The following is a 27,966-nucleotide window of genomic DNA, read 5'->3' on the forward strand; positions in this document are numbered from 1 at the left end:
CACCCAATTTCACAGCAACCAAACACAAAATAAAAGGAAATTCCGAGGACGTGGGGACATGTTTTGTACTCAATCATTTATAAATATTGATTTTGGAAGAGTAATTATTGTTATAATGTTTATAGAGAACTCAACTTGTAAAGTAATATTTTTGTTACTTTTTATTGAGTGATTTTTAAAAGATTTTTATTTTTATTTGTTTATCATTTTCAAATACAACATAATTGGATTTTAATATTCTGAGACTCAAATTTATGCTTAATTTTAAGATAAACTGGATACTATATATCTTAGCGAGCATTGTTAGACTTATTGGATTGCTATCGAAATCAAATCACTCATAAATTTCAAATCCTACAAAACTTCACCTTGAGATGTATTGTTCTTGACGTGAAGGAATGTGTTAAAAATTTATATTGACTAATGGTATGGTCAAAATATATTATATAATTATATAAGTGGAATAAGAAAACATTTACCTTATGAAATAATTTTATACGATTAAGTTAAAGTTCAAATTCACGTACGAAAAACCTTTCAACACGATAGAATTTTTTTAAAAAAAATAACTTATATTATACAAAAGAACAAGTTGAATTTTTCAGATGATGCTTATCCTTCAAAGTATCTCTTTTCAATTTCTTTTTCCTCTTCTCTTTATTTAAAAAATTAAAAATTCTTTAATTTTCTCTTTTTTAATAGTCTTGTTTATTATTGTCAAAATTCTAATTTTTTATTTATAAAATATAGTAAATATTTGCACGTATCAAAGCAAATACTTGGTTTGCCAAAATTTGGCTCTAGACATATTTAAGAAATAATCAATTTTGATTTTAACAAAACTGCTTCAGAAATTACTAGTGAAACCTCAGTTGAAAATTGTGGAGAATACCTTCTTCTTCATTTTTACAAACTGTGGAGAATACTTATGATTATAAGTTCCTAGAGAACTCAACTCGCGACTCTTGATTGAAATAAAGTTGTGTAGATAAAAAAATGAAGAAAAGTAACATTGATCAAAGCACACTAATTTACTATTATCAACATTTTAAAAAAAATGTTTTCATCATGATTGTACATATTGTATATTATAATGAGAATCACGCTTAACATTATTCTAAATAAAGACAAATTTTATAGATTTAAACAATTTGGATTTTCTACCAAAAAAATATCCGGGTAATATGATATTGATAAAATTAAATATCTTTGAATAGGTCTTTATATATAACTATCCTAACATATTTTTTATCTTTTAATTTTATAATTTTCAAAAGAAAAGGAAATAGTATTAAGAATACAAAGGAAAAAAAGAAAGAAGAGGAAGTTAATAAAAGGTATCGTTGATACTTAATAGGTGTTTTTAAGATGTCTCCTTTCAACTGAAAAATAAAGACAAAATAGCTCTTATAAAGAATTCAGCAATCATCTTTCTCTGAATTAGTTTTTAATTCCTTTATATTTGTAATAGAGTTAATAAATTATAATAATTCTGATAATGATTTTATTAAAATGATAATTGTTTTTTATAAGCATTAAAATGATAATCGTGATAAAGTCATTCTTTTTCTTTCATTCGTTAAGAAGTAAAATAATATGAATTACTCTTCATAATCATACAGTTGAGTTCATTAATAAAAAATTATAAAATATTTAAGAATTAATTCCATTTTGTAATATTTTTAAGCTTTGTTATATATACGATAGAATAGTCATTTCATTGTAACCGTAGTTGAAATGTATATAATGGACTTATCATGGTTGACCACTTGACTCAATACTTATATACTATTAAGAAAAGAATAGTAATAATTATAGTTGATTTGGGAAAAAAATTTATAGCTTTTTTAAATTTAATTTGAATTCATTATTAATAAGTATCAACTGATTAACCCCCACCACACAGACAGGTAGCGTAAAGAAAATATTAATTATATAACTTAAATAGATTAACATAGAGATTAATTATTATTAATTATATAACTTAAATCATTGCTATACATATGCTTGTATATGCTTGTATGACACCATACACATGTTGGATTTATGGGAAAGACTTCGTTGGATCTCCCCATAATACATTCTTATATGTGTGGATAAATTTTTTTAAATATGACTAAATTTTGAATATATTTTCTCAATATAAATTTTTTAATCTCACATAAGAGTTAAATGCCTTAATTACGTAGAAAAAAATATATTTTCTCAATATATATTTAAGTGTATTGAATGAGAAGACATTAATGTGAAATTGAGAAAAATAAATATTAATTATTTATCATAAATAGTCTATTTTAATATATATATATATATATATATATATATATATATATATAAGTTCTTAAAATGGCCTGATAACTTTCTCATCAAATATATCTTCTTATGTGTAAATATATCGTTGACTACTTGAGTCAATATTTACATATGTACAAAAGAATAATAAATTATTATTATTAAATTTAATTTAAATTAATTATTGATAAGAACAAAATTGGTTAAATGTGCTGCCACATGATCGGCCAATTAATGCACCAAAATTGAAGTTTTAGCATGACAACCAAATAAAACTAATTAAATATTTTCAAAATTAAAAAATTAAAATTGTCACGGTTCCTTCACCTAATTCCGTGTTGAAAGGGAAATTAATAAATGAGATTCGAGACACAATATGTTATTAGTATATATATTAACCCCCCCACCCACAAAGGGAAGTCCAAAATTTTGTTCAAGGAGAATAATAAACACGTAGACGTTGAATTGAACAGAACACAGACGTAGCTGCAAACAAAGACGAAGAAGGAGAGAGTCCTGAAACCCACACACAAACACAGCAATCTTCTCCTTTCTCTTCACACATTCCATATGCAAGCATGATTCTATTTAATACCCAAACTACGTGAAACACTAGACACACAAATTGGGTCTTGGAGGAATCTTCCATCATGTCTGGTTACAGCCCCATGTTCCTCGTAATCCTCAGTGTCGTCGTAGGTTTCACGATTCGGTGGTTCCTGTTCAAAACGGGATTGATACACACCATAAGAATACGCTTCCCAAGGGTCGTGGATTGGTTCCACGTGTACCAGTTCCTCAAAGTCCCCGAATTTAACGAAACCAATATGCAGCGGAATAACCTTCACCGCAAAGTTTCTCTCTATTTGCATTCCCTCCCTTCAATAGAAGACGCTGACTACACCAATCTCATAACCGCTAATGACCAAAGCGACATCGTTTTGCGCCTCGACCCGAACCAAACCATCGAGGACCGCTTCCTCGGGGCCAGACTCTATTGGTTCAACCAAAAAACCGAACCGAACCGGATTTCCTCCTTCGTTCTCCAAATCAGAAAAACTGATAAACGCCGCATCCTCCGCCAGTACCTCCGCCACATCGACACCATCGCCGACGAGATGAACAACCAAAGCAAGCGCCATTTACGGCTGTTCATGAACGCCGGCGCCGGCGGAGGAACACGGTGGAGATCCGTTCCGTTTAATCATCCGGCGACGTTTGAAACGATGGCGATGGAGAAGGATCTCAAGAACAAGATCAAATCAGATCTCGAATCGTTTCTCAAGGCGAAGCAGTATTACCGGAAACTCGGCCGCGCGTGGAAGAGGAGCTATCTCTTGTATGGTGCCTCCGGCACCGGAAAATCGAGCTTCGTCGCCGCGATGGCGAACTTCCTCCGCTACGACGTGTACGACGTGGATCTCTCCAAGATTCGCGGCGATTCGGATCTGAAGTTTCTGTTGACGGAAACGACGGCGAAGTCGGTAATCCTGGTGGAGGATCTGGACCGGTTTATGGAACCAGAATCGGAGACAGCGACGGCGGTTACCGCGTCGGGAATCCAGAGCTTCATGGACGGGATCGTTAGCGCGTGTTGCGGCGAGGAGAGGGTGATGGTGTTCACGATGAACAGCAAGGAGTGCGTGGACCCGAACCTGCTGCGGCCGGGTCGGGTCGACGTGCACATCCACTTTCCGGTGTGCGATTTCTCGGCGTTCAAGACGCTGGCGAGCAGCTACCTCGGCGTGAGGGAGCACAAGCTGTTCGCGCAGGTGGAGGATATTTTCCGGCACGGTGCGACTCTCAGCCCCGCCGAGATCAGCGAGTTGATGATCGCGAACCGGAACTCGCCGAGTCGCGCCATCAAATCGGTGATCGGGGCGCTGCAATCGGACGGTGAAGGGAGAAGATCGTACGCGGATTCAATCGGACGGCGGATAGAGGGTGATGACGTGGACGAAGCGCCCTGTGGTGGGGACGGGTTCTCTACGGTTAAGGATTTAAGGAAGTTTTACGGTTTCTTCAAATTGCGGAACCCCAGAAGAACTTCTCAACAGTCCAACTCCTCGCCCCATGATAGATAATGATGAAAGATGAAAATAAATGTTTTGAAAACTTTTATCAATTTTGGGGCCAAAGTTTCTGTTAAAAACAAAAATACCTAATGCATTTATTGGCAAGATACTCCCAATCAAAAGTGATTTGCCATGGCATGACAATGTAAAAAAATTAAATGATAGAACTAAAAACTTTCTTAATGTAAAAGAAAATTAGAAAACTACTCCATTGTGAAGTTTTGTTTTTCAATTTGGATGAATGGGGAGTCATTTGTATGGATTTCACATTGGAAAAAAAAAACTAAAAGGTTTGCATGTTTTGTTGTAACAAAAAAAAATGTTCACATGTTTTTGATTTTTTTTTCCCCCTCTTTCTCATTGTTTATAAATTGATCTAGGAGCTATGCTTGACATGGGAGAAAAATACGAATTATCATCTTTCTCCTAATACTGAGAAATTGACTAAGAAATACTATATAATTGGCTAACTAGCATTTGGTTGTTTCAATTTCACTATCGGTTCCTCCTGTTGATTAAATGGTTGTTTGTTATTATTTTTTGAGTTCACATTTTAACTTTGAAACTTTCCACAGTCAAAAGTCCTGTATCTGATTTATACACTACGGAAAAAATCAAATAAAAATTACTAGTAATAGATATCTATTCGAGGCAGTTGAGTAGTGATTCAAGAGTCAACCTGCAAATGAAAAAACTACATTTAAGAAAAATATGTTCATAAAAAAACGTCAAGCATAGTTAAATAATTTTATTATTTGCTATCACTTTAAATAATATTTTTACTTTCTACACCTTCACCCTATTAATTTAAGAATATAATTTTGTTATAAGGAGTGCTTACATAGTTAAATTGTACCCAATGAATACAAAGTTATAGTACATCAATTAACACCATTTTTACGGATAAAAAAATAATATCAATTTTTGTAATCACAATTGTTCCTAAAAATCTCTTTCGCTGGTTAGAGTTAAATCCCACCTCCTAATCAATTGTTCATACTCTTGAGATTCTAAAAAATGATGAGTTTTTGGCTATTTTTGGAAGTATAGGACAATATAGAAAAAGGATTAGAACCAAGGCATTGGCCTTTCGTAGGGAGTTTGGCAAACAAACAACAGAAAGATGAACCATGTAACAATGATAGATGAACTCTCCTGGGAATTGGCTACCGAAAATTATGAATGCCATCTATGTTGCTTTTGATAGAAGATGAATTATGAGTGATGGGAGAAAAAAAAAGTAGAGAGAAATTCAAGAAGTTGAGTGAGATTATTTGATATGTGTAATATTTTTTTAATAAAGAGAAAAAAAGAGCTTCAAAGCAAGTATATTAGATGAGTTTTGGCCCATAAAAAAATTAAATGAGTTTTCATTCTTTTTTTTTTATTGATAGATAGGTGGAAAAATAATTGATTTTCTTTCCTTTTCTATTCAGATGTAAATGTAAGCGTAATGAAATCCCAGGCTCTGTTTACTTCTATTTTCATTTTCTGTTTTTATTTTTAATTTATAAAATTATTATCTTATTTTTAATCTGTTTCTTTGTTTTTAAAGATTTCTACAGAAAATAGTAAAATATTTTTTGTTTTTTCTATTTATTATAAAAAATATTTGAAAACATGAAACAATTTGAAAATAACATGTTAGTTTTGTAAATTAAAAGTAAAAAAATGAAAACAGAAATAAACAAATCCTTAATTATCATAGATTCTAAAGACAAAATGATACACATTTGTGACACATTCATAACATACAATAATAAATTAATAATCATAAAAATTAGGCTTTGTTCAGAATGATTTTTAGTTTTTAGTTATGGAAAAAAGGCCAAATTCAAATTTTGACTAAAATAGAAAAATAAAAAATATAATTAAAATTAAAATTTATAATAAAAAATATTATAGTGTTTATATTTTTCCTCTCGATTTATCTTATTATAAATCTTAACAAAAGGAACTCACTTATTCCTCTTTCATTTTCTTCAACGGAACACGAGACTTTTCTTCCCCTCCCCTTCCCACTTATCTTTATCTGAATCACGCATTTGTAAGTTTAAGCCTTCTACACCTTTGTGATCTGCTGGAATGAGGCAATTTATTAAAAAAAATGTAATTTAACATTACTATAGGTTAATGAAGATAGAGATATAATTATGGAAGCCCTTCAGCATCTTTAATTTGATCTTGACATTAGCCCAATTACTTTGATTTTTGTAGCAGTCAAGTCACAACATTTATTTCATTACAAAAGCAATAGCAGATTGCCAACCAATACTCATAGATACTGGTTCAAGAATCAATAAATATTTTTTTATATTATAAATTAGATTGAAACTGCATTGAAAATCATGGAAAAGTATAATGTTAATAAATAAAAACCACTTTTAATATCTTAATCAATATCATATTTACTACTATTATTTTCCTAAGATAATATTTATAATACCAGTACTGTAGTAGTAGTTATTAAAAGGATACTAACATTACTCTTTTTTTTTTTAGGTTACTAGCATTACTCTTTTTAAAATTAGGTATTCAGGATGACTTGGGCGTAATTAATTGAGATTTTATTGAATTCAACGGTATCCAATTCAAGCCAGTCTGGGCTACAGTATCAATTGCAGTGTCTTCTAGGCTCCAGCATGGACATAAAAGAAGTTGATTAATTAAAACTTGTGAAGAATCCTTGCATTCGTACTAGTATAAAAGATATTAAGGGGCATTCAAGTTGAGCAACTTACATCATTTTGTTTATGAAGTGGAAACACACAGGGTTGAGCAAGTAATAACAAATTGACTATATTCTTTGGTATTATATAATTATGAATGAAATTGAAAAAAAAAATGGACCGTTGAAACTAATTAAGACAGTTTTGAAATTAAGATATTTTGTTTAAGGGGATATATTCTGTTGCAGTTTTGTCTTGCTAACCAAGAGTATTTAACCAGATAAATAAGCTATTCAGCTAAATTTGACTAACTCATAAATTTATTAAATTAGTAAAATAGAGTTGTTTGATAGATATTTATTAATAACTTGTTACATTTAACTTGTAATTACCTAACTTTTTTTTTATACCTTCACTATCGTATTAGAATTCTTCTTTTACCATTCTTATATTTAGAAATCTTACCACTGAATATGTGGATTGACTAGAGTCATTTTGTTCTTGCTTAATCAATAAAAAATAACATATATTGTAGAACATTTGTTTCGGAATTATATTTCGGAATGGACAATTTGGAAGTGCATTCTTTTTTGTTTTATGATTCGGATTCCATAATTCAGAAGAGGCTTTTCCAACACCACCTATTAGTCAAACCATGATTAATGGGGAGAGAGAGGTTAGTAACTGACTGTGGAGAGGAGCAGAGGATTGATTTGAGTTGATTTTTCAAGAAAAATAAAATAAAATTTAACTTAAACCAACTTATTTATAAACGGTTTGAGTTGGGTTGGATCAACGAGTCAAAACTTTTAATTTTATTTGTTCTTTTTTTAAAATGTAATATTTTTTATAGGTTAAATTTTTTATTAAATAAAACACTGTAATATATTATTTATAATTGTTATGTGTAATCAAATAGTAAAAAAAAAGATCAGGAGAGAAATTACATTATTGTCAATTTGTCGTCATTATTATATAGGCTTAAATATGATTTAAAAATAAAATATAATAAATAAGCATCACACCCACAAAGCTTTTAAATCCAAAAACTAAAACTATTACATCATAGTTTGGAAATTTCAATGTTCTCAAATATTTAAATAAGTAATGCAATAGAAATTTTAACTAAAATTAAATTAGTTTGAAACAAATTAAAAAGTAAAATTGATCTACAACTATCTTTGCGGAAACAAATTTGAACCTATTACTTATATTATATATATTACATATAATAATAATAATTTAATACAAATTAATTTGTCAACGTGCTAGGTCAATGGGTCCAGGTATTAAAACTCATGACCAACTCAAAACTGAACGGATTTAATTGATTTAGTTTGAGTTGATCAAAACAAAAAAACTATCCAACCCAAAATGTTTAGATTAATTTGGGTCAATTCGACTTCGTGAATGACCTGTATCTATAAACACCCCTAGTAGGAGAAGCTGGTTACTTGTGAAGGAAAAGAGATAACAAAGGATAATTTGGTCCAAACATGGGGTGCAGGATGCAAAGGTCCAACTCTAGATAAACAGAGTTTAATTGGAGCTGTTGGGCCGCAGATGGGAAGTGAGAGAGTGGCCCGTTACAGTTGCGACATTGTCCACTAATGATTTAATTCTTTCTTCATCGTTTTAGAAAGATAAAAATCCACAATCCGTATCCAGAAATTAATGGTAGAACTTCATGGTGACAAGGGAGAGTGGGGCATGGCTCTCTCAATTTGAAGATCCTTTTGAGATGTATGTAAGAAAGAGATATTGGAACCCAAATCTTGAAGTGTTTATGTATAATATAAGGGCACCCTCTCTCTACGTGGGATTTAGAGAGTGTAAATGTACACAATTTTATTTCTTGCTAACAAATTGAATAACTATTATATTATGATACAACAATTTTACCATTACGTCAAGGACTCAAGGCCCACCTTTTCTTTTTCCCCTTTACACAGTTTTAACAGAGAAGTTACATTAAGGTGAATGTTCTAAATAAACACCATAAGTTTGTTTATAATTGAGCGAATGTCTCTCAGTACAATTTTTTTTATAGTAAATGTGCCATAACTAATAATTCATAATCATAACGAAACAGGATAACTATTACTCTTCAACTCTTGGCATGGAAAGCAATAGCAAATAAAATAAACTTAGCCTTCCACACTCACCATTAAGCATACTCATGTATATATACTTTCCACTCTGCTCATTTTTCCAAACTCAAAATCAAATACACTAACTTAAATCTCAATACCAATATTAACAAGAGCACGAAGACAATTTCTTCATCTCACTAATTTCCAATTCAGGACCCAAGATTATATCAACCTTTGTTCCATTGAGTGAGGCAACAACATTGTTGTCACCATTCTCCTTCCCATAACCACATTCCAAAGCCTTTTTGGACACTACCCTATTGATCTCTTCTAGCAATTTGAGAAATGCACTCTCCACATTGTCACCACTGAGTGCTGAAGTCTCAGAGAAGAAGAGGCCTTGGTCCTCAGCAAACTCCACTGCATCCTCAGTTGGCACCATTCTCTGGTCCACAAGGTCAGCTTTGTTCCCCACCAACATGATCACAATGGAGCTATCTGCGTGTGCACGCAGCTCCTCAACCCATCTTGCAACATGATCAAACGATTGCCTCTTCGTTATGTCGTAGACCAGCATTGCCCCTAATGCACCTCTGTAGTATGCACTTGTTACAGCCCTATACCTATATCACCAACAAAATTTAGAGTGAGAATTTATCTGCACCAAAATGATCAAGTATTATCAGTACATTTTAACAATAAGTTGCATGTTTTTTCTTTTAAAAAAAAATCTATTTCTGTTGGGGTTGTGAGTGTTAGCCAAGAAATCTCACGTTGAATAAGATTGGACAAGTTGAGTAACATGTAAATGAGAATAATGCACAAATTTAATGCCTTAAGATTTTGGGTTAGACCTAATGTCAAGTTTAGTTACATTATTTGTTTGTAGTGTTTTAGCCCCTCATCCATCATAGATTTGCCTTTATCATTAATGCACACAGTTTGCAGTTTTGAATTCATAGGATTCCAGTAATCTTTTTCAGAGCTGAGCATGGTCTATATGTAGAATATGGCAATGTGAATGGGCTTAGATGTTAGGAAGCATCACATTCTCCAAAAACTGCTAAGTGTCTCAATACAACCCCTTATATAGAACATTAATGTGACTTTTGGAGCCTAATCAAGGAAAATGAAATACCTATCAAAACAAAAGTCAAGAGATCATGTGCTTCTTGACCATGTGTGTTTCCTATGTCAAATTGGTATCACATTGAATAATCAATATATAATATAATAACCTTTGAATCGGTACCATATCATCATTGAAACTCAATGTCTGTCAACCCTTGAGCTCAAAGGAATGACAAGAAAAGTATAGACAAAGAAACCAAACACAAGCATGAATGAGAGATAGAAAGAGAAAGAGAGAGAGAGAATGCAACGAACCTTTCTTGGCCAGCAGTGTCCCAGATCTGAGCTTTGATGACTTTGCCATTAATAGTGACAGTCCTAGTCTGGAATTCAACCCCAATGGTGGACTTTGAGTCAAAGCAGAACTCATTCTTTGCAAACCTTGAGAGTATTTGAGTCTTGCCAACTGCTGAGTCCCCTATCACCACCACCTTAAACACATAGTCTATTTTCTCCTGCACATCATAATCCACTTTCTCATGTCCATTCTCTTGCCTCTTCTCAGCCTCAACCCCATTCATTTCTTGGTTCATTTTCTTCCCAAGACAAGCAAAAGAGCTTGATAAAAGAATAGGTCAATGTGAACCTATTTTTCACTTGCACAAACTAGGCTCTAATTAAAACCTTGGTCTTATTCTTCTTTCTTCCCCAGCAAATTAAAATACAACTTGGACTAAGTATAAACTATTGGTCATGGGGGTGAGTAGAAGTAAGAAAAATGAACAGGGAACTGGTTGAAAAATGATCAACCAAACAAAATCAATGTTGAATCACTAGTGGCAAAAGTTTAGGAAGGAAAATGGGGTCCAGTTCCGTGTCTCACTTTTAATAATATTATGTGTCACTGTTATTGGACTTTATTGCAGTGATGCCTTCTGCTGCTAATACATCATGGGATGTGATTTTTTTTTAAATCACATTTATTTTTTTTTTGAAGAAAATTATGTTTGAGTCAATAAAATTATTATAAATAGTAAAAAAAATTATTAGTATTTATCACGACCTTTAATTAAACTGAAATAATCTCAAGTGATTCATATGTTTGGTGGTCATGGGATATGAGTTAGCATATGGTGTTAACTGAAAAGGAAAACATAAATATTAATTAATCAAAAAATAACTGATAAGCTATGATGGTTTGCCTCAGGTTAAGGAAACCTGGAATGATGATTTGCTTTGAATGGTTTAAGTGTCTACTATTTCGGATCACTTTGGTCTTAATTTAAGGCGCAATCCAAGGATACATGACTCTTCTTTTCACGATTCTTTCCCTTTTCATTTGATCTTTTTCTTTATCCTAATATAATGGATTTTTTAATTATCAAATTGATATAATTGATTTGTGTCTTGTAAATTGATATAATTAGAAAAGCTATTTTTTTAGACAAATTATTAGAAAAACTAATAATTACACCAAATCATAGAAACAAATTGAGTAATGTCAAGAGATCTAAACCAATTGATTAAGCAAGGATATGAGTAAAAGTGGGTGAATTATTGTAAATTTTTATAAGAATATCCCTTCTTAATAACATTTGAGTTGAACAAATTTCTTGGATTAGTTGAGAGTATTGTCATTGTTTCATAATAAAGGTTATAAATGTATGCATATACATAGTATTGTTAATTTTTTAACATCCATCGGCTTCTTTTAAATTAATCAGATTTGTTATCTAAAATCTATAATATCTGAACTTTTGCATTATATGCTTCATTTACTGGTCGGTGCAAATGAAATAGTGTTGAAACAAAAGATAATACGAAAAACTCCAAACAAAAAAGCAAGTAGAAAAAGAAAACTACCAACAAAGAAAACCGTAAGGAAGGCTCTGACAATGACACTTGCTTTGTTTGTTCCATGGGGATCAAGATCCTCTGCACTAGTTAAAAGAGAACTGCATCAACATGGTCCTTTGATTTAATTTACTAAATAATAAATTTATCTTTTGAAAGTAAATTCAATAAATTTCAAGAGTGAGATTCATGAACTACACATTTGATACTGCAGGGGATCTTATTCTGTTCAATGGTATTATTATTACGAGTGAAAAGAAATTGTGCAATTTGTACATACATATAGCAGAAGCATGGCCTACTACCTTTGTTTTGTTCCAGCCACACATGAAAGATTTTGAATTATTTGTGTCTCCCTTTTTCCTTTGGCTTCTGGCATTGGTCATGGTCTATGAACAACATCCATTGCGATGACGTACGTAGCAATTACTAGCATTGCTTAACTTATAATTTGTTCCACCGACAGAAGATTATGTAACACTAGTAATAACATCATTGAGCATGATGAGTTCTTAGTGGCTACATCCCATGTACGGCTTTAATCACATTAATGACAGGGAATGCACAATGACAATAAATTATTGTACATGTGCATTGAACAGAAACAATATTTAAGAATAAGAGAAAGAACGAAAGCAAAGAAGGGATGTTATGTTAGCACAATAATTAAACAAGTCCTGGAAACATTCAACTCGTTTGATTGGACCCCGGAAATTAAAGAGTCATTGAATTTATGTACGGCTATACGTACCATTTTGTTGTGAGTGGTAGGTATGTATGTAGTGGTTGGTTAGAGGAATGTTGAATATTTAATTACTCATCTACAAATAAACCGTTGATCTTAATGGTATTATTTGATTTTCTTAAGTAAAATCTTATATATTCGGATTTTATACATAAAAAAAAAAGAAATCTCATTAAAAATGTCCGTTAACATTAATATCACAATGAAAAGAAAAAAAAAAACTACTCATCTAATCTTTTGACTTGTTTACACTTTACTTTTAAATTCTTATGTTTAGAAACTCTACCTCTTAGTCTTCTTTTTCTTTCTCTGGACCTTTTAGTCATTATATAAATAAATTGTTTATGTTATTAGTTAACACTTTATTAGCTGTAGATTTTCTAAAATTACCACAAAATTGTATAAAATCATCACAAAAACAATTATTTTTTTTATATGACGGTTTTATAATACTAGTCTCAATATCATGACAATTTTAAAAAATTTAGAGCTAACATAGTTCACTTGGTAACTAATGGCAAGAACTAAATCAGAAAAAATTACTCATATTAGAACTAAAATGTAGTATTTGACATAAAGTATTAATAAGTGTAGGATCTAAGTAATTAAATCTTTAATTTTTACATTGCATCTTTAAAATCTTGACTACTTATTCTTGTCATGGAGAAATTTTATAAAATGAATGATCGCATAATAATCATATGATACCAAACAATATACATGTGATATATAGTTGAGTTTTGGGGTCTAAAAAAATAATTAACAAAATTTAATTATGTATCAGGTGGAGATAGACCAAAACCATAATCATTTCCACCATATAATAATTTATTCTCGCAGTTTGGAAGTTAAGACAGTTTACGCATTTGATTGTAAATGAGATTGCTTTGAAAGTAACTGAGGCTATATGATACACTTTTGCGGAGGAACCCAAGTATATATGATGGAGCTTTCGTGCTTTCCTTTACAAATTAAATCGCTTTAGCCTTTTTGTTCTACTATTTTGCTACCACCTTCGTGGAATTTATGTTACGCAATATTTAAGATGATTACATCAAACATTTTAAAGATACAGCAAGGAAACTACGTCTCCTAAGTCCTAATCAACATATCCAAGACATCTTTGAAAATATAACTACATCAAACATCAACTTTATATGTGAGTTCAAAGAAGAAAGAACTCATGTATGGATAAATTTCTGTTTAATCAAACAAGCCCTATGACATGTTATTCGTGTCATTTTAAATAGATTATACAATTTATCAAGTAATAGTTTTTACCATCTTAGAGTGTGTTTGATAAGACATTTCAGTTCGTTTTTATTTTTTTTCTAATTGAAAAATTTGTTTGATTGTTTATTAAATGAATTTTTTTAATAGTTTCTAGCATTTTTTATTTTTATTATCCTTTTATCCTTAAATATTTATTAGATTTTTGTTGTGCATGACTCATTTTATGGAAGAAGTCTAAGTCCAGAGAACACAAGAAAACAATGGAGTGCTGCAAATGCAACCAGAATGGGTACTTTAAGAGGAATTGCCCAGAGTTGAAGAAATTTAGTGAAGGGGCATCCCGCACAACAAATGTGACAAAGATTGATGATTCAGACTACTACACTGAAGGGGATGTTCTCTTTGGTTAATGTTGTCAATTGATAGATGCATGAATTCTTGATTTTGAATGTTCTTACCATATAATTCCCAAGAGGGAGTGGCTCACCACATACAAGTCAAGTAATTTTGGCAACATTTATATGGGTAATGACAAAACATGTGTTGTTGTTGGAATGAGACATGTGCAAATTGCTATGGATGATGGTTGAGTGAGAACACTGTGTGATGTCCAACATATTCTTGAGTTGAGGAAGAATTTGATCTCACTTGGTACCTTGCAGGCCAATGGTTTCACTTACAAAACTGATAGAGATCGAAATACCCTTAGAGTGTGTAAATGGATGTTGACTCTGATGAAAGCACAACATATTGTAAGAAATATTGACAGGCTGCTGGGGAGCACAATTATAGGTCGAGTTGCATCTGTTGAGTCTGATGATGATGCTACTATATTGTGACACTTGCATTTAGATAATCTCAATGAGTGTGGGATGGTGGAGATTCATAAGAGAAGACTTTTGAAAAGAGTTTGTAGTTACAAGTTAGACTTGTGTGAGTATTGTGTACTTGCGAAAAAGACCAACATGCAATTTGAAGCTATGAAGCATACCACTATAGGGATTCTAGATTGTGTGCATATTGATGTGTGAGGTCCTATTAGAGATTCGTCCTTGGGTGGTTCTCACTATTTTATGACCTTCAGTGATGACTTTTCTTGCAATGTCTGGGTGTATCATGAAACAAAAATATGAAGTCTTTGAGAAGTTCAAGTTGTGGAAGGTTGAGGTGGAGAACCAGACAAGCATAAAGATCAGATACTTGAGGTCTGATAATGACACGAAATACACAGACTCATAGATCTAGAAATTTTATGAGGAACATGACATTCAGAGACATTTCTCAATGTAGAAAACACCATAACATAATAGTGTTGCAGAGAGGATGAATATGTCTGTTACTGAAAGGGTCTGTTGTATGAGGTTGCAAGCTAGCCTTTCTAAAGACTTTTGGGCAAAAACGGTGAATATGGCGTGCTATTTGCTCAATGAATCACCTCGAGCATCATTGGATGGGAAAGTTGTAGAAGAAGTGTGAATAGGTAACCCTGTTGATTTTAGTAATTTTAACCCCTCCCTCAATTTTAAATCACTCGAGACCCCTCCCCCATTTTCCAAATTTTCCCTTCTTTTCAATAACCCATCGCCTTTCTCAAACCCTATCTCTTCTTCCCAAATTTTCATCTCTCAACCTCTCACTCATCTTCTTCCATTGTTCTAAAATTTATCAAGCTTATTGCATCCTTGTGTCATTCCCAAGCACGAGAATGTGATTGGGAAAAAGGAAACACCACTCATTTCCTTAAATTTTCTATTTGATCTCTTTAAGGTAAAAATTTATAACTCATTGTGTTGGATGAGTATTTTATAGCATCATTTAGTTATGGGTGGTGTGAAAAGGGTTAGAAAACTAAGTATTAGGGATTATTATGGTTTCCTCAAAACCCTAGGTTTTCTAAATTTGGGAATTTTTCCTAATCTCTTGTTCTTTTATTTTAAATGCGTAGATCCTGTTGAAAATATGGTGGTTGATCCTCCCAATATCATTGGAAGACGTTGATTGCGTTCTTTTGAGTGAGTAACTAATTTACTTAGCGACATTTTTTTAAATTCTTTTAGGAGAAGAAAGTAAACTTCAAAATATATATTCTTTTGTGATCTTTGAAATTTTAGGAGTACTTGAGAATAAAGGAAAAATATTTATTTTCGCTTGATTGGAATTTATTTTGAGATTTTTTATAATATATTTAAGAATGAATATTGGATTATATTTTATTTTATTTATTATGAGTCAATTACTCATAGTATATTTATATTTGTCGTTTGCTACAATAAAGAGATAATGTAACCTATGAGTCAATTACTTATAGTATATTTATATTTTTCGTTCGCTGCAACGAAGAGATAATGTAGCCTATGGATTGAATATCCATAGTTCCTAAAGATCTGTTTGCTACAACAAAGAGATAATGCAGCCTATGAGTTAAATGTCATAGTTCTATAATTATCGTTCACCACAACAAAGAGATAATATGATCTATGTGCACATAGTGGAATGCAAGTTTGATTATAAAGTTATTATTCTTGAATACAAGTTTATATGTAGTTCTAAATTTATTTTTTTCGGAGTATACAATAGTTTCTAAAAGCAAGTTGTATGTATTTTTCTTTATTTAATGTTATTTAAATTCCTTTGGATGTAAAGACTTGTGCTATGTTGTGCTCTCTTTCCTGTTTGCTTTGTATTTTATGCTCTCGCTAAGTTTTTGTGACTTATCCCTTTATTTTATTTTATTTTATCAGATACATAAATAGTAAAGTAGTTGACTTTCTGAGATTTGTTGACTTATCTAGGAATTTGATTATCTTTTGGTAGGCCTCCATTGCGTCTAATAGAGAGTTTTTTTTGTAACTCAAGTATAATGCAACTATAGGGATAAAGGTAATAATAGATATAGAGAAAATTCCTTTATTTTGAAATTTAAATGATCTTATCTTATAGATATGTTGATGATGTAATTAAGATATTTTGAGACACTTTGATGATTAGTATTTATGACCAACATAATTATTAGTTGATATTTTGAAGAATATGTCAATGGTCTGTGTTGTAACATAAGACCTTGATATCTAATTGTAGGATATATATATATATATATATATATATATATATATATATATATATATATATATATATATGGATATATTATATGTTTTGATAGGTTATTTAATACAAGATAGACTAGTCAGACTAAGAAAATTATAATTTATGTGTCGGTCATGGTCCAAGAATAGGTCGTGACACTTGTACCCCACTCTCCCTCTCATCTCTTCTCATGGATACTTTGTCAAGTTATGTTTCCAACACTCAAATTGCATTTCAATATAATTCCAAATCAAGCCTTTTTTTCTTCTTCATCTTATTAGATAGAATGTACTACTTTGTCAAGTAAGTAAGTATTTTGACCATCTAGACTACAATGGTTTGATGTTTATGATGATAAATATGTTTTACAACAACAATCCTGTTCATGCAACTTTTCATGCTTAGTGGACGATCCTTCTTAGGCAATTTCTCTAATGTTTAAGGGCTAATTGACTAGTGACAACTAAAGGAAGTTGCCTTCAATTTAGGCTTATGTAGTGAGTGGTGGAGCTTGGTTGGAACTGGGGCCGGGGCAGCCATGATACCCCAATTTTTTTTCTTCCTTTAACAAACATATTTAAATTACTTGCCCCCTCAAAAAATTATAGCAAGATCCGCCACCATTAATGCACTAATCTTACTTTAGGTAATTCTCAATTGATAGTTCCCACATGTCATTGGTGTCCTATATGATAGTATTTAAATTCTCTTTGTCCTACTACTTTTTTAATCTTATACAAGATTAATTGGCCCGCAAAGACCAGAAGAGCCAGTCCAAAATGAGGTCTTCCACATCCATATTATTATAAATAAATAAATAAATAACTACGAAATCCCATTGAAGTTCTGACTTTGATCTATAGAGATTGCTTTCTATCTTCCTGCTTCCAACTTCTTCAACCATTTGACATATGGATTGTAACCTTTCTACCTATTTGTTATTGCCCTTGTTTCTTATTATGATAATGTTGGGGTTTGCTACTTGCATGCATCCTATAAGTAATGGAACTTGCAATTTCTGTTTTAGTTATAATATGTTTGGATTAGTTTGCTAACATCAAATTTCAAACTGGAGTGTGCAAACTAGATTTAATATGTTTGGCAAAATTTCAGACTGGAACTTACATTTTTTTAGAAACATAAGTTTGCGTATTAAATAATAACTCAAGTAGTTTTCAAATACTAGAACCTGTTTCTTTGTCATTGTCAATAACTTATTTGTTAATGAGTTGATTTTGGTTCTCATTTTCTTTAATATTTTCAAATCAAATTGTATTAAATTGATTAGTTTGAAAAAAAATCCTCTGGACTGGAACTGAAACTATCCATGTAATGGTCTTTTTTCATGTTCAAAGAAGAACGTATTAAATTCAAAACACTTTAGGGTCTAAGACTTTTGCTCTAATACAAGTTCACAGCGAGGACATAAACCTCAGAAACATCAAGAAACAAGAAAAATAAATGTAAATAAATGAATACTTTTCAAATCAATAGTTTTTAAATAATATATTTTTGAATAGTAAGATTTTAAAAAAATAAAGTAAAAAAAAAAAAAAATAGCCTCATCAAAATTTTCTTTATTAGAAAAAATATTTTCTTAAGATTCTATTTATATCATTTTTATTTTTGTAAGATAATTTTTTTTAAGAATCCTATTTGAGTCAAATTCTCAATTTAAAATGAAGAAGAAACTATAATAAGATAGATGAAATATTACTTTTATCCCCATATGTGATTACAAATTACAAACGCCTCTGCTAAGACAAGTCACACAAGCCACTGTGGCAGTACATCGTTGTTTGTTTTATTTCTTATGTGGTCTGGTCGTTAAGTAGAAATTTTTCATTGATATGACATGTTTTATACTCTCTTGTTTGAACTTTCAAACAAACTTAACACTTAGCATTGGCAAGGATGAACTAGGACTTTTGGCATACCATATGGTTGATTTTACTTGGTAAAATTTGACCTAATTTGGTTTTGGGAGATATGACCGGCTATTAAAGGTAATGTAATGGTTTTAAGTTTTAGCATATGTTTTAGTCCTTTACACATTTTACTTATTTATTTGTAGGCGTATTTATTACCAATTTTGTTATGTGGTCTTCGGTGTATTTCTAGTTGGTTGGTAGTGTTGCCTAATTGTGTCTAGAAAGCTTTTGACCAGAAAATTTGACATTTGATTATGAAAATGTTGATCCCTATAAGAAAATGTACCAAGCCATCACAGAATTCAGGAAAAAGGAGATATAAACTATTAAAACTAATAAAAGTCATTATTCATATTATGGACCTGGAATATTACAGTAAAGATGAAGTTTTTGGCCTATAACTTTTTTTTTAACGATTTTACTATAAATATGAGTTCTCTACCAGTGAAATAAAATCGTTATAAAAATTAAAACTGTTACATCTCACAATTTTCTATTCAGCACTGACTTTTACATTATTATATTATATTCCACGGATAATGTTTCAAAGGCGCATTCATCCAACATGGTCAATATTTTTCGAGAACCATGTTGCACGGGGCCGGTATATTATTATATTTGTATTTATATTTATGCATACGTGACACAAATAATAATAATAATTATTGACCAACAAAGTTGATACGAAGATTTTGTTGGTGGATCCTTTTTAACCATCTCTGTAAGCGTTTTATATAAGCCTCGAGTCCTGTCTTGTCTTAATCTTAATGAATCTCTGAAACTCAATTCATTTTAGAAATTTACATTTTATCTTTTATATATATATATATAATATTCTATCAAATATCAAATTTACAAGAAAAATGATTGATTGATATTTCAAATTTGAAATTTTATTTCAAAAATTATATTTTATATTAATTGAACTAAAATATAATTAATATAGAAAAGTTAAATATTAATTCTAGTTATAAAATAATTAATTTAATAAAGGATCTTCCTTTTTTTTTACACAAAATGGATTTTTCATATGTTATATTTTCTTCTAATAATAATAATAATGGTGGTGATGGTGGTAAATCTTATGCTGCTTAGAAGCTTTACTTCCACTTTGGCAAATTTACGAGAATGATTTTTTTTTAATTACATGTATGGATAAATTTTAAAAATATTATAATCTATAGATAAGTCATATTTTAAAACATGATTTTAGAATGTGGTAATTTTAAAAAAATAATAATAAATTTGCATCATAACTTCAAACATTTTATATATTTTTATAATATTATTTTTGAAAAAATTAAATTGAAAATTCGTATATACACTCACGATTTCACTTACAATTAAAAAAAAATATAAAATACTCATGATTTACAAAACCAATTCAACATATTTATTTAAAAAAAATTAAAAATTATGAATAAGAATATGATGTTGATGTTTTTTTTATAATAAAAAAAATCATATTTTAAAACAAAAATTATTTATAAAGTATAATATTTTCAAAATCTATTCCATGCAAATTTTCTTTTAAATTAACTCATTCAACGTAAATTTGTCCTTTACTTTCTAGCTGGTCAAACAAAGCCAGGCAAGCTTGGAAATGGGATGGAAAAGTCCTCTAGATTAGACAAGGGAGACCTCTTCTTAGGATAGAAGAGAGAAAACATTCGATGAACACCATACAACACAATTCAACCTCTTTCAAATTGTAATCTCAGCCTCTGTGATATAGGATCTAGTTTCTCAGGGAAAGTTAGTTGCTGTCTCTGCTGAAACGGGGTTTATCAATTCTCATGGCTCCCTCAGGTATGCGTTGACTTTGACTCTTCCCTTTGTTGCTTGTTCAAGAAATCAGAACATACATGTCAATGATGTCACCCCACCTTTTTTTAGCTTTCTTGACATCTCGTTCAGTCCTTCACCTTGTGTTTTTGGTATAATATAAGATAATTGGTTCACCTGCAAGTAGTAGTAAGTAATTAAGTCCATGCTTTTTTGTGATTGATATTGTTGCCTAACCAAAAAGGGTATGTAGGTAGGAAGGAAGGGGATACAATTTCATAGTTGGGTAGAGGGACTAGCTTCTTTGGGAGATGAATTTGTTTTCTTCTTTTTTTTGGCTTGGGAACTGAGAAAATGTTAATGGAGAAAGAAACTGAAAGAGTGGCATTATTTGGCTTCCCAGAAAAGTACATGGAAAAGAAAGGGGTGTCAACTGGTCAAGTCAACTTTTCCCTTCTTGCACTCAGTTCTTCAAAATTCATTGTGGCATGATCATTTTTCTTTGTCATAGAATATTGCAGATTGGAGAAGATCAACTTGTATGTATGAATGTAGTCAAAGCAATTTTAGGTTCTTGATTCATCTTAATTTGCTCTTCTTCCTTCTTTACAGCAAGATGTCAGGTCCAGAATCTGTTGCTTGTGCTGAAGAAAAGTAAAAATGAAAAATGTGACTTATTTTTTTATCAGCTAAGAGATTGCCAATATTTGTTCAAAGTTTAGCGTGATTTCATTATTCATAATATCATCCCAAACCAATGAGGCATTAAATGCACACTTGTTTATGATAATAATTTATTGAGTAAACAGTTTAATTAGTCTCCGAAAGATATATCATCGGTCATGTTTCTCTCTGGATGATGAAAATTAAATTCGTGGTCTCTGAATGTGCTTTTAATTGTTTAATTAATGTGTATTCCTTTGGTCAAATTAGTTATAGGGCTCTTGTTGTAGGGAGTTATTTAAATGAAAAATGCACATTCAAGAACCTTAAAACATAATTTTGCTCATTCAAGAACTAATTTGATCGACACTATCTTTTGGGACTAATTGGACTGTTTACTCATATTTTATCATTAGTTCAATGTAGAAAATGATTCTGATAACTCCTTTTTTTTAATATATTGGTACCAGATTTAGGCATTTGTAATTGAATTGGAATGAGTATGGAAGCGTATCCATCAGAAGTTTTGGGAAATTTCTGCCACCCTTCTGCCAATATTAGTGACAGTGTTCTTGTTTCATGGGAAGGAAAAGGGCCTCATTTCCTTGCCTAAGTTGTGTTGCACAATGATGGTTCTAGATGTGTTATCTGGTCCTACCGGAACAGCCATTTCTCAAACTGTAGAGACCATTGCTGACTTCCTTGTTACTGCCAAGGATGTCCTTGTGAAAAAGGATAGTTTTAAGGAACTTGCTGCTTACATGGAAAGAATTAAGCCTGTCTTAGAAGAATTGAGGAAAGGAAAAGTCAGTGATTCTGAGACATTCAACCACGCCATTGAGATCATGAATAAAGAAATTAAAGATGCAAACCAACTACGTCTAGATTGCAGCAAGAAGAGCAAGGTTTATCTACTAATGAACTGCAGGTCCATAGCTAAGAGCTTAGAAGACCACACAAAACAGCTGAGTAGGGCACTTGGTCTTCTTCCTTTAGCCACAACAGGTCTTTCTTCAGGAATAGTTGAAGAAATTGAAAAGCTATGTGAAGATATGCAGACAGCTGGATTTAAGGCAGCTCTAGCTGAAGAAGAGATTTTAGAGAAAATCGAGTCAGGAATAAGAGAACACAATGTTGATCGTTCCTATGCGAATAAATTGCTAATTCTCATTGCTGATGCTGTTGGGATTAGGAATGAGAGATTAACAATAAAGAAGGAACTTGAAGAGTTTAAAAGTGAGATTGAAAATGCACGTGTTAGGAAGGACAGGGCTGAAGCTATGCAACTGGATCAAATCATTGCTTTGTTGGAAAGGGCTGATGCAGCTTCATCACCTAAGGACAAGGAACGCAAATACTTTGCGAAACGCCAATCTTTGGGTAGTCAAATCTTGGAGCCTTTGCAGTCATTCTATTGCCCCATCACCCAGGATGTTATGGTGGATCCTGTAGAGATTTCATCAGGGCAGACATTTGAGAGAAGTGCTATAGAAAAGTGGTTTGCTGAAGGAAACAAATTGTGCCCCTTGACCTTGATTCCTTTAGACACATCAATTTTGAGACCTAACAAAAAGTTGAAACAATCCATACAAGAGTGGAAGGATAGAAATATAATGATTACAATTGCCACATTGAAAGAAAAAATCCTGTCTGGAAATGATGAAGAAGTACTGCATGATCTGGAAACTCTTCAGACTTTGTGTGAAGAAAAAGACCAACACAGGGAATGGGTGATTCTGGAGAGTTACATACCAACTCTCATCCAAATTTTGTCAAGAAACCGTGATATAAGGAAATTATCTCTTGTCATCCTTGGCATGCTGGCAAAGGACAATGAAGATGCTAAGGTACTTAAATTGATACTCTCCTTTTTTATATTTTATCAAGGTGCATAGAAAATTTGCTACATTCAATATTTGCTTTCTAAAGATATGACTGACATAGTTTTAGATAAAAAAAATGTATTCTAGATATTTTGGTTTAAAATGATTCTAGCTTCAATAACATGAACCTATAACTAACTTTCCCTTTAAGCTAGATTCTAGGAACCAATCATAGCAAAATGAATCTGGAGAAGAAATTCAAAGTTAATGTGAATATGTGATGCAGTCTATCTGAGAGCCAAGGACCAATGGGTTAGGACCTTTTTAATGAATCTAATCCATCCAGCTCCACCATGAGAAATTAGAAAACACTACCAAAATAATGAGCTTGTGAATAAAAATAATCAACTTTATCTAGAATATTGATCATATTGTACTCCTTAGTCCTTTCTCTTCTTTTAACTAACTTTCCTTCTTGTTTTCTTCTTACTTATTTTTTATGTCTACAAGATTGATGGTTGAATCTCCTTTTTAAATGTTGCTTTACATTGTATTGAACTATATGCAATTTCATAATGGACATTCAGCCATGCTATTTAACTTTCTGTTCTGCAGGAAAGAATTTCAGCCATTGACCATGCAATTGAATCGATTGTCCGGTCTCTTGGACGTCGTCCCGAGGAAAGGAAGTTAGCAGTGGCATTACTGCTCGAGTTATCCAAATATGATTTGGCACTAGAACACATTGGACAAGTTCAAGGTTGCATACTACTATTGGTGACCATGTCTAGTGGAGATGACAATCAAGCTGCTAGAGATGCAACAGATCTATTGGAGAATCTTTCGTACTCTGATCAGAATGTTATACAGATGGCAAAAGCAAATTACTTCAAGCATTTATTGCAGCGTCTCTCCACAGGTTTATTCTTTAACCTAAATAAGTGGAGTCAGTATATTAGTATTCAATTGCTCATTCTTTTTCCCCTCTTCATTTTCTTTTAAAAGATATGCATGTAACATAAAAGATAAGATTCACAAATATTTTTTATCTTGTGCAACCAGTAGTGCAATAAAGTATGTTATGTTTTTTGTTATTAAGCTTCTTAGAACTGAATAATTGTCAGTTAAGGACACTACTTAAATCAATCTGAATGTTGGCTGTTTCTCCCTCTTTCTATGCAGGACCAGATAACGTAAAGATGACTATGGCCACAAATTTAGCAGAAATGGAGTTAACTGACCACAATAGGGAGTCCTTATTTGATGGTGGTGTACTGGTTCCTCTTCTTCACATGTTCTCACATAATGATCTACAGGTGAAAACAGTTGCTATTAAAGCTCTTAGGAATTTATCCAGTTCAAAGAAAAATGGACAGGAAATGATAAGACAGGGGGCTGCACGACCACTACTTAACCTCCTTTTCAATCAAAGCATACACACAGCAAGTTTGTGGGAAGATGTAGCAGCCATAATTATGCAACTTGCTGCATCAACTATCTCTCGGGATGCTCAAACACCTGTTTTATTGCTAGATTCTGATGATGATGTTTTTGATCTGTTCAATTTAGTTAGTGTCACGCATCTTGTTGTGCAAGTGCAACAGAACATTATCCAGACCTTTTATTCCTTATGTCAAACACCCTCATCTTCACTTATCAGATCCAAACTAATTGAGGTATGAATCTTACTGAAGCTAAGTGCACTTAAAACAGCCAGAAATGTTTTTCTGTTGAATCATGACTCTAGTGCACTAAATAGGCAAATCATTAAGCATGGTCACTGCCAAGACATATATATATAGAAAAGAGGTAGGCAGCACCATTTAAGTTCTAAAAGGTTCATCTTACTGTCTAAATGTCTATCCTGATAATCATGTTTAAGACAGAATTGGCAAATATATTCCAATTAGCAAAGAACAAAAACTTGATACTACCAAATAGACCAAGTCTTTCTGTCAAATGAAACTCCTGCCAGTTCAAGATTTGCAAGGCAAGAAATTGCTGATTACTTAAGATATCATGCATCTTGGTGTAACTTTCTATTAACTAAAGAACAAAGAAAACACTGGGTAAATTATAGCCTTATGAATATTACATGCTTAATAGAGCAAGCATCCAGGAAGCAATTGCTTTCAGAGTTTTTTTATGAGCACTCTATTAAGTTTAGTAATTCATTACATGTGGCTGAGATATGATATAAACAAACCTGTTCTCATATTTCCTTAATTTCCTGAATTTTCATTCTTTAGTATTAATATGCCATGACTGATGTCTGATAATTGATTGTGTCATAACTTGCTAGTCTTCTGAATTGTTTTCATCCCACTTTTCTTTCCATGCTATGTCATTGTTCATTTGGGGTTTCATGTAGTTTCTAATGAAGATGTGTTGAGGTGTTGGGACTAATTATCTAGTATCAGCTATGCCAATATAACACATTCTTAGTTATACCTTATGCCAAAGTTAATACATACAACCATACATTTATATACATACCTTATGGTCATAGCTATGTCAATATATGATGGATTAAGGACCAAAATTTCCAGTGTTTGGCTTTAGGTTCACTTGCTGTTTTCTGACTCCTTCACTTGTCCTTATCTAAAATATTGAAACTATTTTCCAGTTTTTGTTGCATGAAATATACCATAATTGAATTAGTTTGCTTATTTATGCACAGTGCTCAGCGGTTCCAAAATTGGTTCAACTGTGTGAGAATGAAAACCCAAACCTACGAGCAAGTGCTGTAAAGTTGTTTTCTTGCTTGGTAGAGAATTGTGATGAAGGCATCATACAGGAGCATGTCAATCAGAAATGCATTAATACTCTACTCCAGATCATAAAACCTCCATCTAAATCTGATGAAGAGGAAATACTTTCTGCCATGGGAATAATATGCTATCTTCCAGAAATTGACCAGATAACTCAATGGCTTCTGGATGCTGGTGCACTGTCAATAATTAAAAGTTATGTCCAAGATGGGAAAGACAGAGATCATCAAAAGAATAACTTATTAGAGAATGCCATTGGTGCCCTAAGTCGTTTTACAGTTCCAACAAACTTGGAATGGCAAAAAAGTGCAGCTGGAACTGGGATCATAACTGTTTTAGTGCAGCTGCTTGAAAATGGAACAAACTTGACAAAACAACGTGTGGCACAGTCTCTTGCTCAATTTTCTAAAAGCTCATTTAAGCTGAGCCGGCCAATACCAAAGCGCAAAGGACTGTGGTGCTTCTCAGCTCCCGCTGATATTGACTGCATGGTTCATGGAGGAATATGCTCAGTCAAATCATCATTTTGCCTTTTGGAGGCTAATGCAGTTGGACCACTCACAAGGATTCTTGGGGAATCTGATCCTGGAGTTTGTGAGGCTTCTTTGGATGCTCTATTAACATTAATTGAAGGTGAAAGACTGCAGAATGGTAGCAAAGTGCTTTCAGAAGCAAATGCCATACCACAAATTATAAGATACCTTGGTTCCCCCTCCCCTGGCTTGCAGGAGAAGTCCCTACATGCTTTGGAAAGGATTTTTCGGCTAGTTGAATACAAACAGATGTATGGAGCCTCAGCTCAAATGCCTCTAGTTGACTTAACTCAGAGGGGTAATGGTAGTGTTAGGTCCATGTCAGCCAGAATATTGGCACATTTGAACGTGCTTCACGATCAATCTTCATATTTCTAAAGAAAAATGTTGGTTCAAGTTTGTGTACTGAGGAGCTAAGCTAAGTAGCTAACCCTGTGGAGTAACCTTCTCTTGATGTATCGTGCATGACGTCAACTACATGCTTGGACAGGAAATGGAGCCTTGTATAACAGAGATAACTGCTTGCCTCAAAGCAACAACATTGTTTCACCTACCAGGAGAACCTCACATGGTGTTCCTCAACCTCTTGTAACCATTTGACCAACCAGTTTTGCAAGTGTGCACTTGGCTTGAACCATTGTGAATTGTGAGCAATGTTCAGTTGGGGCTGTTAGTGTGTCAAGGAAGCAACACCATTGGACATGCAAGGATTTATTTGAGGCCTATATTAAACGTCTCAAATAGTGTAGCTTGTAAATTTGAAGATTGATTGATGTTATTGTTTGGTGTAAAAGTAGTATAAAGAAATCCCTTTTCTGGAATAGTTGTATTCTTTGCTGTTCGAACTCATTGTAATTCTTCTTATACAGTGAAAAGGTAGAGAGATATTGGACAAGGAGCATTGGCAGTCATCTCTTTATCATACATGCAACAATATGTCACCACAGGAAATCTGATAATCTTTGTTAGACGTTTTTATATTATTATTGGCTCTCATTTTAATATTAAAAATCTTAATTTATCTAATTTGATAAACAAACTTAACTTTCCCTAATATAGGTTAGGTTTATGGATTAAAAAAAGTTAGGTTTATGTCCTTGATGAGTGATTTGACTTTTTCAGCGATTATAAATTCTATATTATAATAATATCGTTCCATTATGATGTCTTATTTTACGTCAAAAACTTTAATTTAAAAATATAGCATTTAAATAAAATTGTAATTAAGATTCATTTTAATAATTTAAAGACTACGCCAGAGTATAACTGATTTTTAATGTAAATTGAAATGTGCGACATATGAAATTATATAATTGCAACAGGTAAGGTGTGCTTCGTTTGGAT

General features: G+C 32.1%; 3 protein-coding genes across 3 annotated transcripts; 2 read left to right on the forward strand and 1 right to left on the reverse strand.

Annotated features, from left to right (window-relative positions):
• The first annotated feature begins 2,706 nt into the window (after positions 1–2,706).
• Positions 2,707–4,721, forward strand: LOC114418283 (AAA-ATPase At2g46620-like). The gene has a single exon (XM_028383549.1). The coding sequence runs from the start codon at positions 2,943–2,945 to the stop codon at positions 4,374–4,376; it is 1,434 nt and encodes a 477-aa protein (XP_028239350.1). The 5' UTR covers positions 2,707–2,942; the 3' UTR covers positions 4,377–4,721.
• Positions 4,722–9,002: 4,281 nt separating this feature from the next.
• Positions 9,003–11,016, reverse strand: LOC114418284 (ras-related protein RABA3-like). Its single transcript, XM_028383550.1, has 2 exons — positions 10,516–11,016; positions 9,003–9,752 (listed from the first exon to the last, which is right to left on the reverse strand). The coding sequence occupies exons 1-2, from the start codon at positions 10,791–10,793 to the stop codon at positions 9,293–9,295; spliced, it is 738 nt and encodes a 245-aa protein (XP_028239351.1). The 5' UTR covers positions 10,794–11,016; the 3' UTR covers positions 9,003–9,292.
• A 9,612-nt stretch (positions 11,017–20,628) lies between these two features.
• Positions 20,629–27,600, forward strand: LOC114418285 (U-box domain-containing protein 44-like). The gene is made up of 5 exons (XM_028383551.1): positions 20,629–20,856; positions 21,966–23,342; positions 23,934–24,237; positions 24,501–24,994; positions 25,999–27,600. Exons 2-5 carry the CDS (start codon positions 22,122–22,124, stop codon positions 26,998–27,000), a joined length of 3,021 nt encoding a protein of 1,006 aa, XP_028239352.1. The 5' UTR covers positions 20,629–20,856; positions 21,966–22,121; the 3' UTR covers positions 27,001–27,600.
• The last annotated feature ends 366 nt before the right edge of the window (positions 27,601–27,966 follow it).

This window comes from Glycine soja, chromosome 7 (assembly GCF_004193775.1).
Source record: "Glycine soja cultivar W05 chromosome 7, ASM419377v2, whole genome shotgun sequence".
In the NCBI taxonomy this organism is placed as follows: Eukaryota; Viridiplantae; Streptophyta; class Magnoliopsida; order Fabales; family Fabaceae; genus Glycine; species Glycine soja.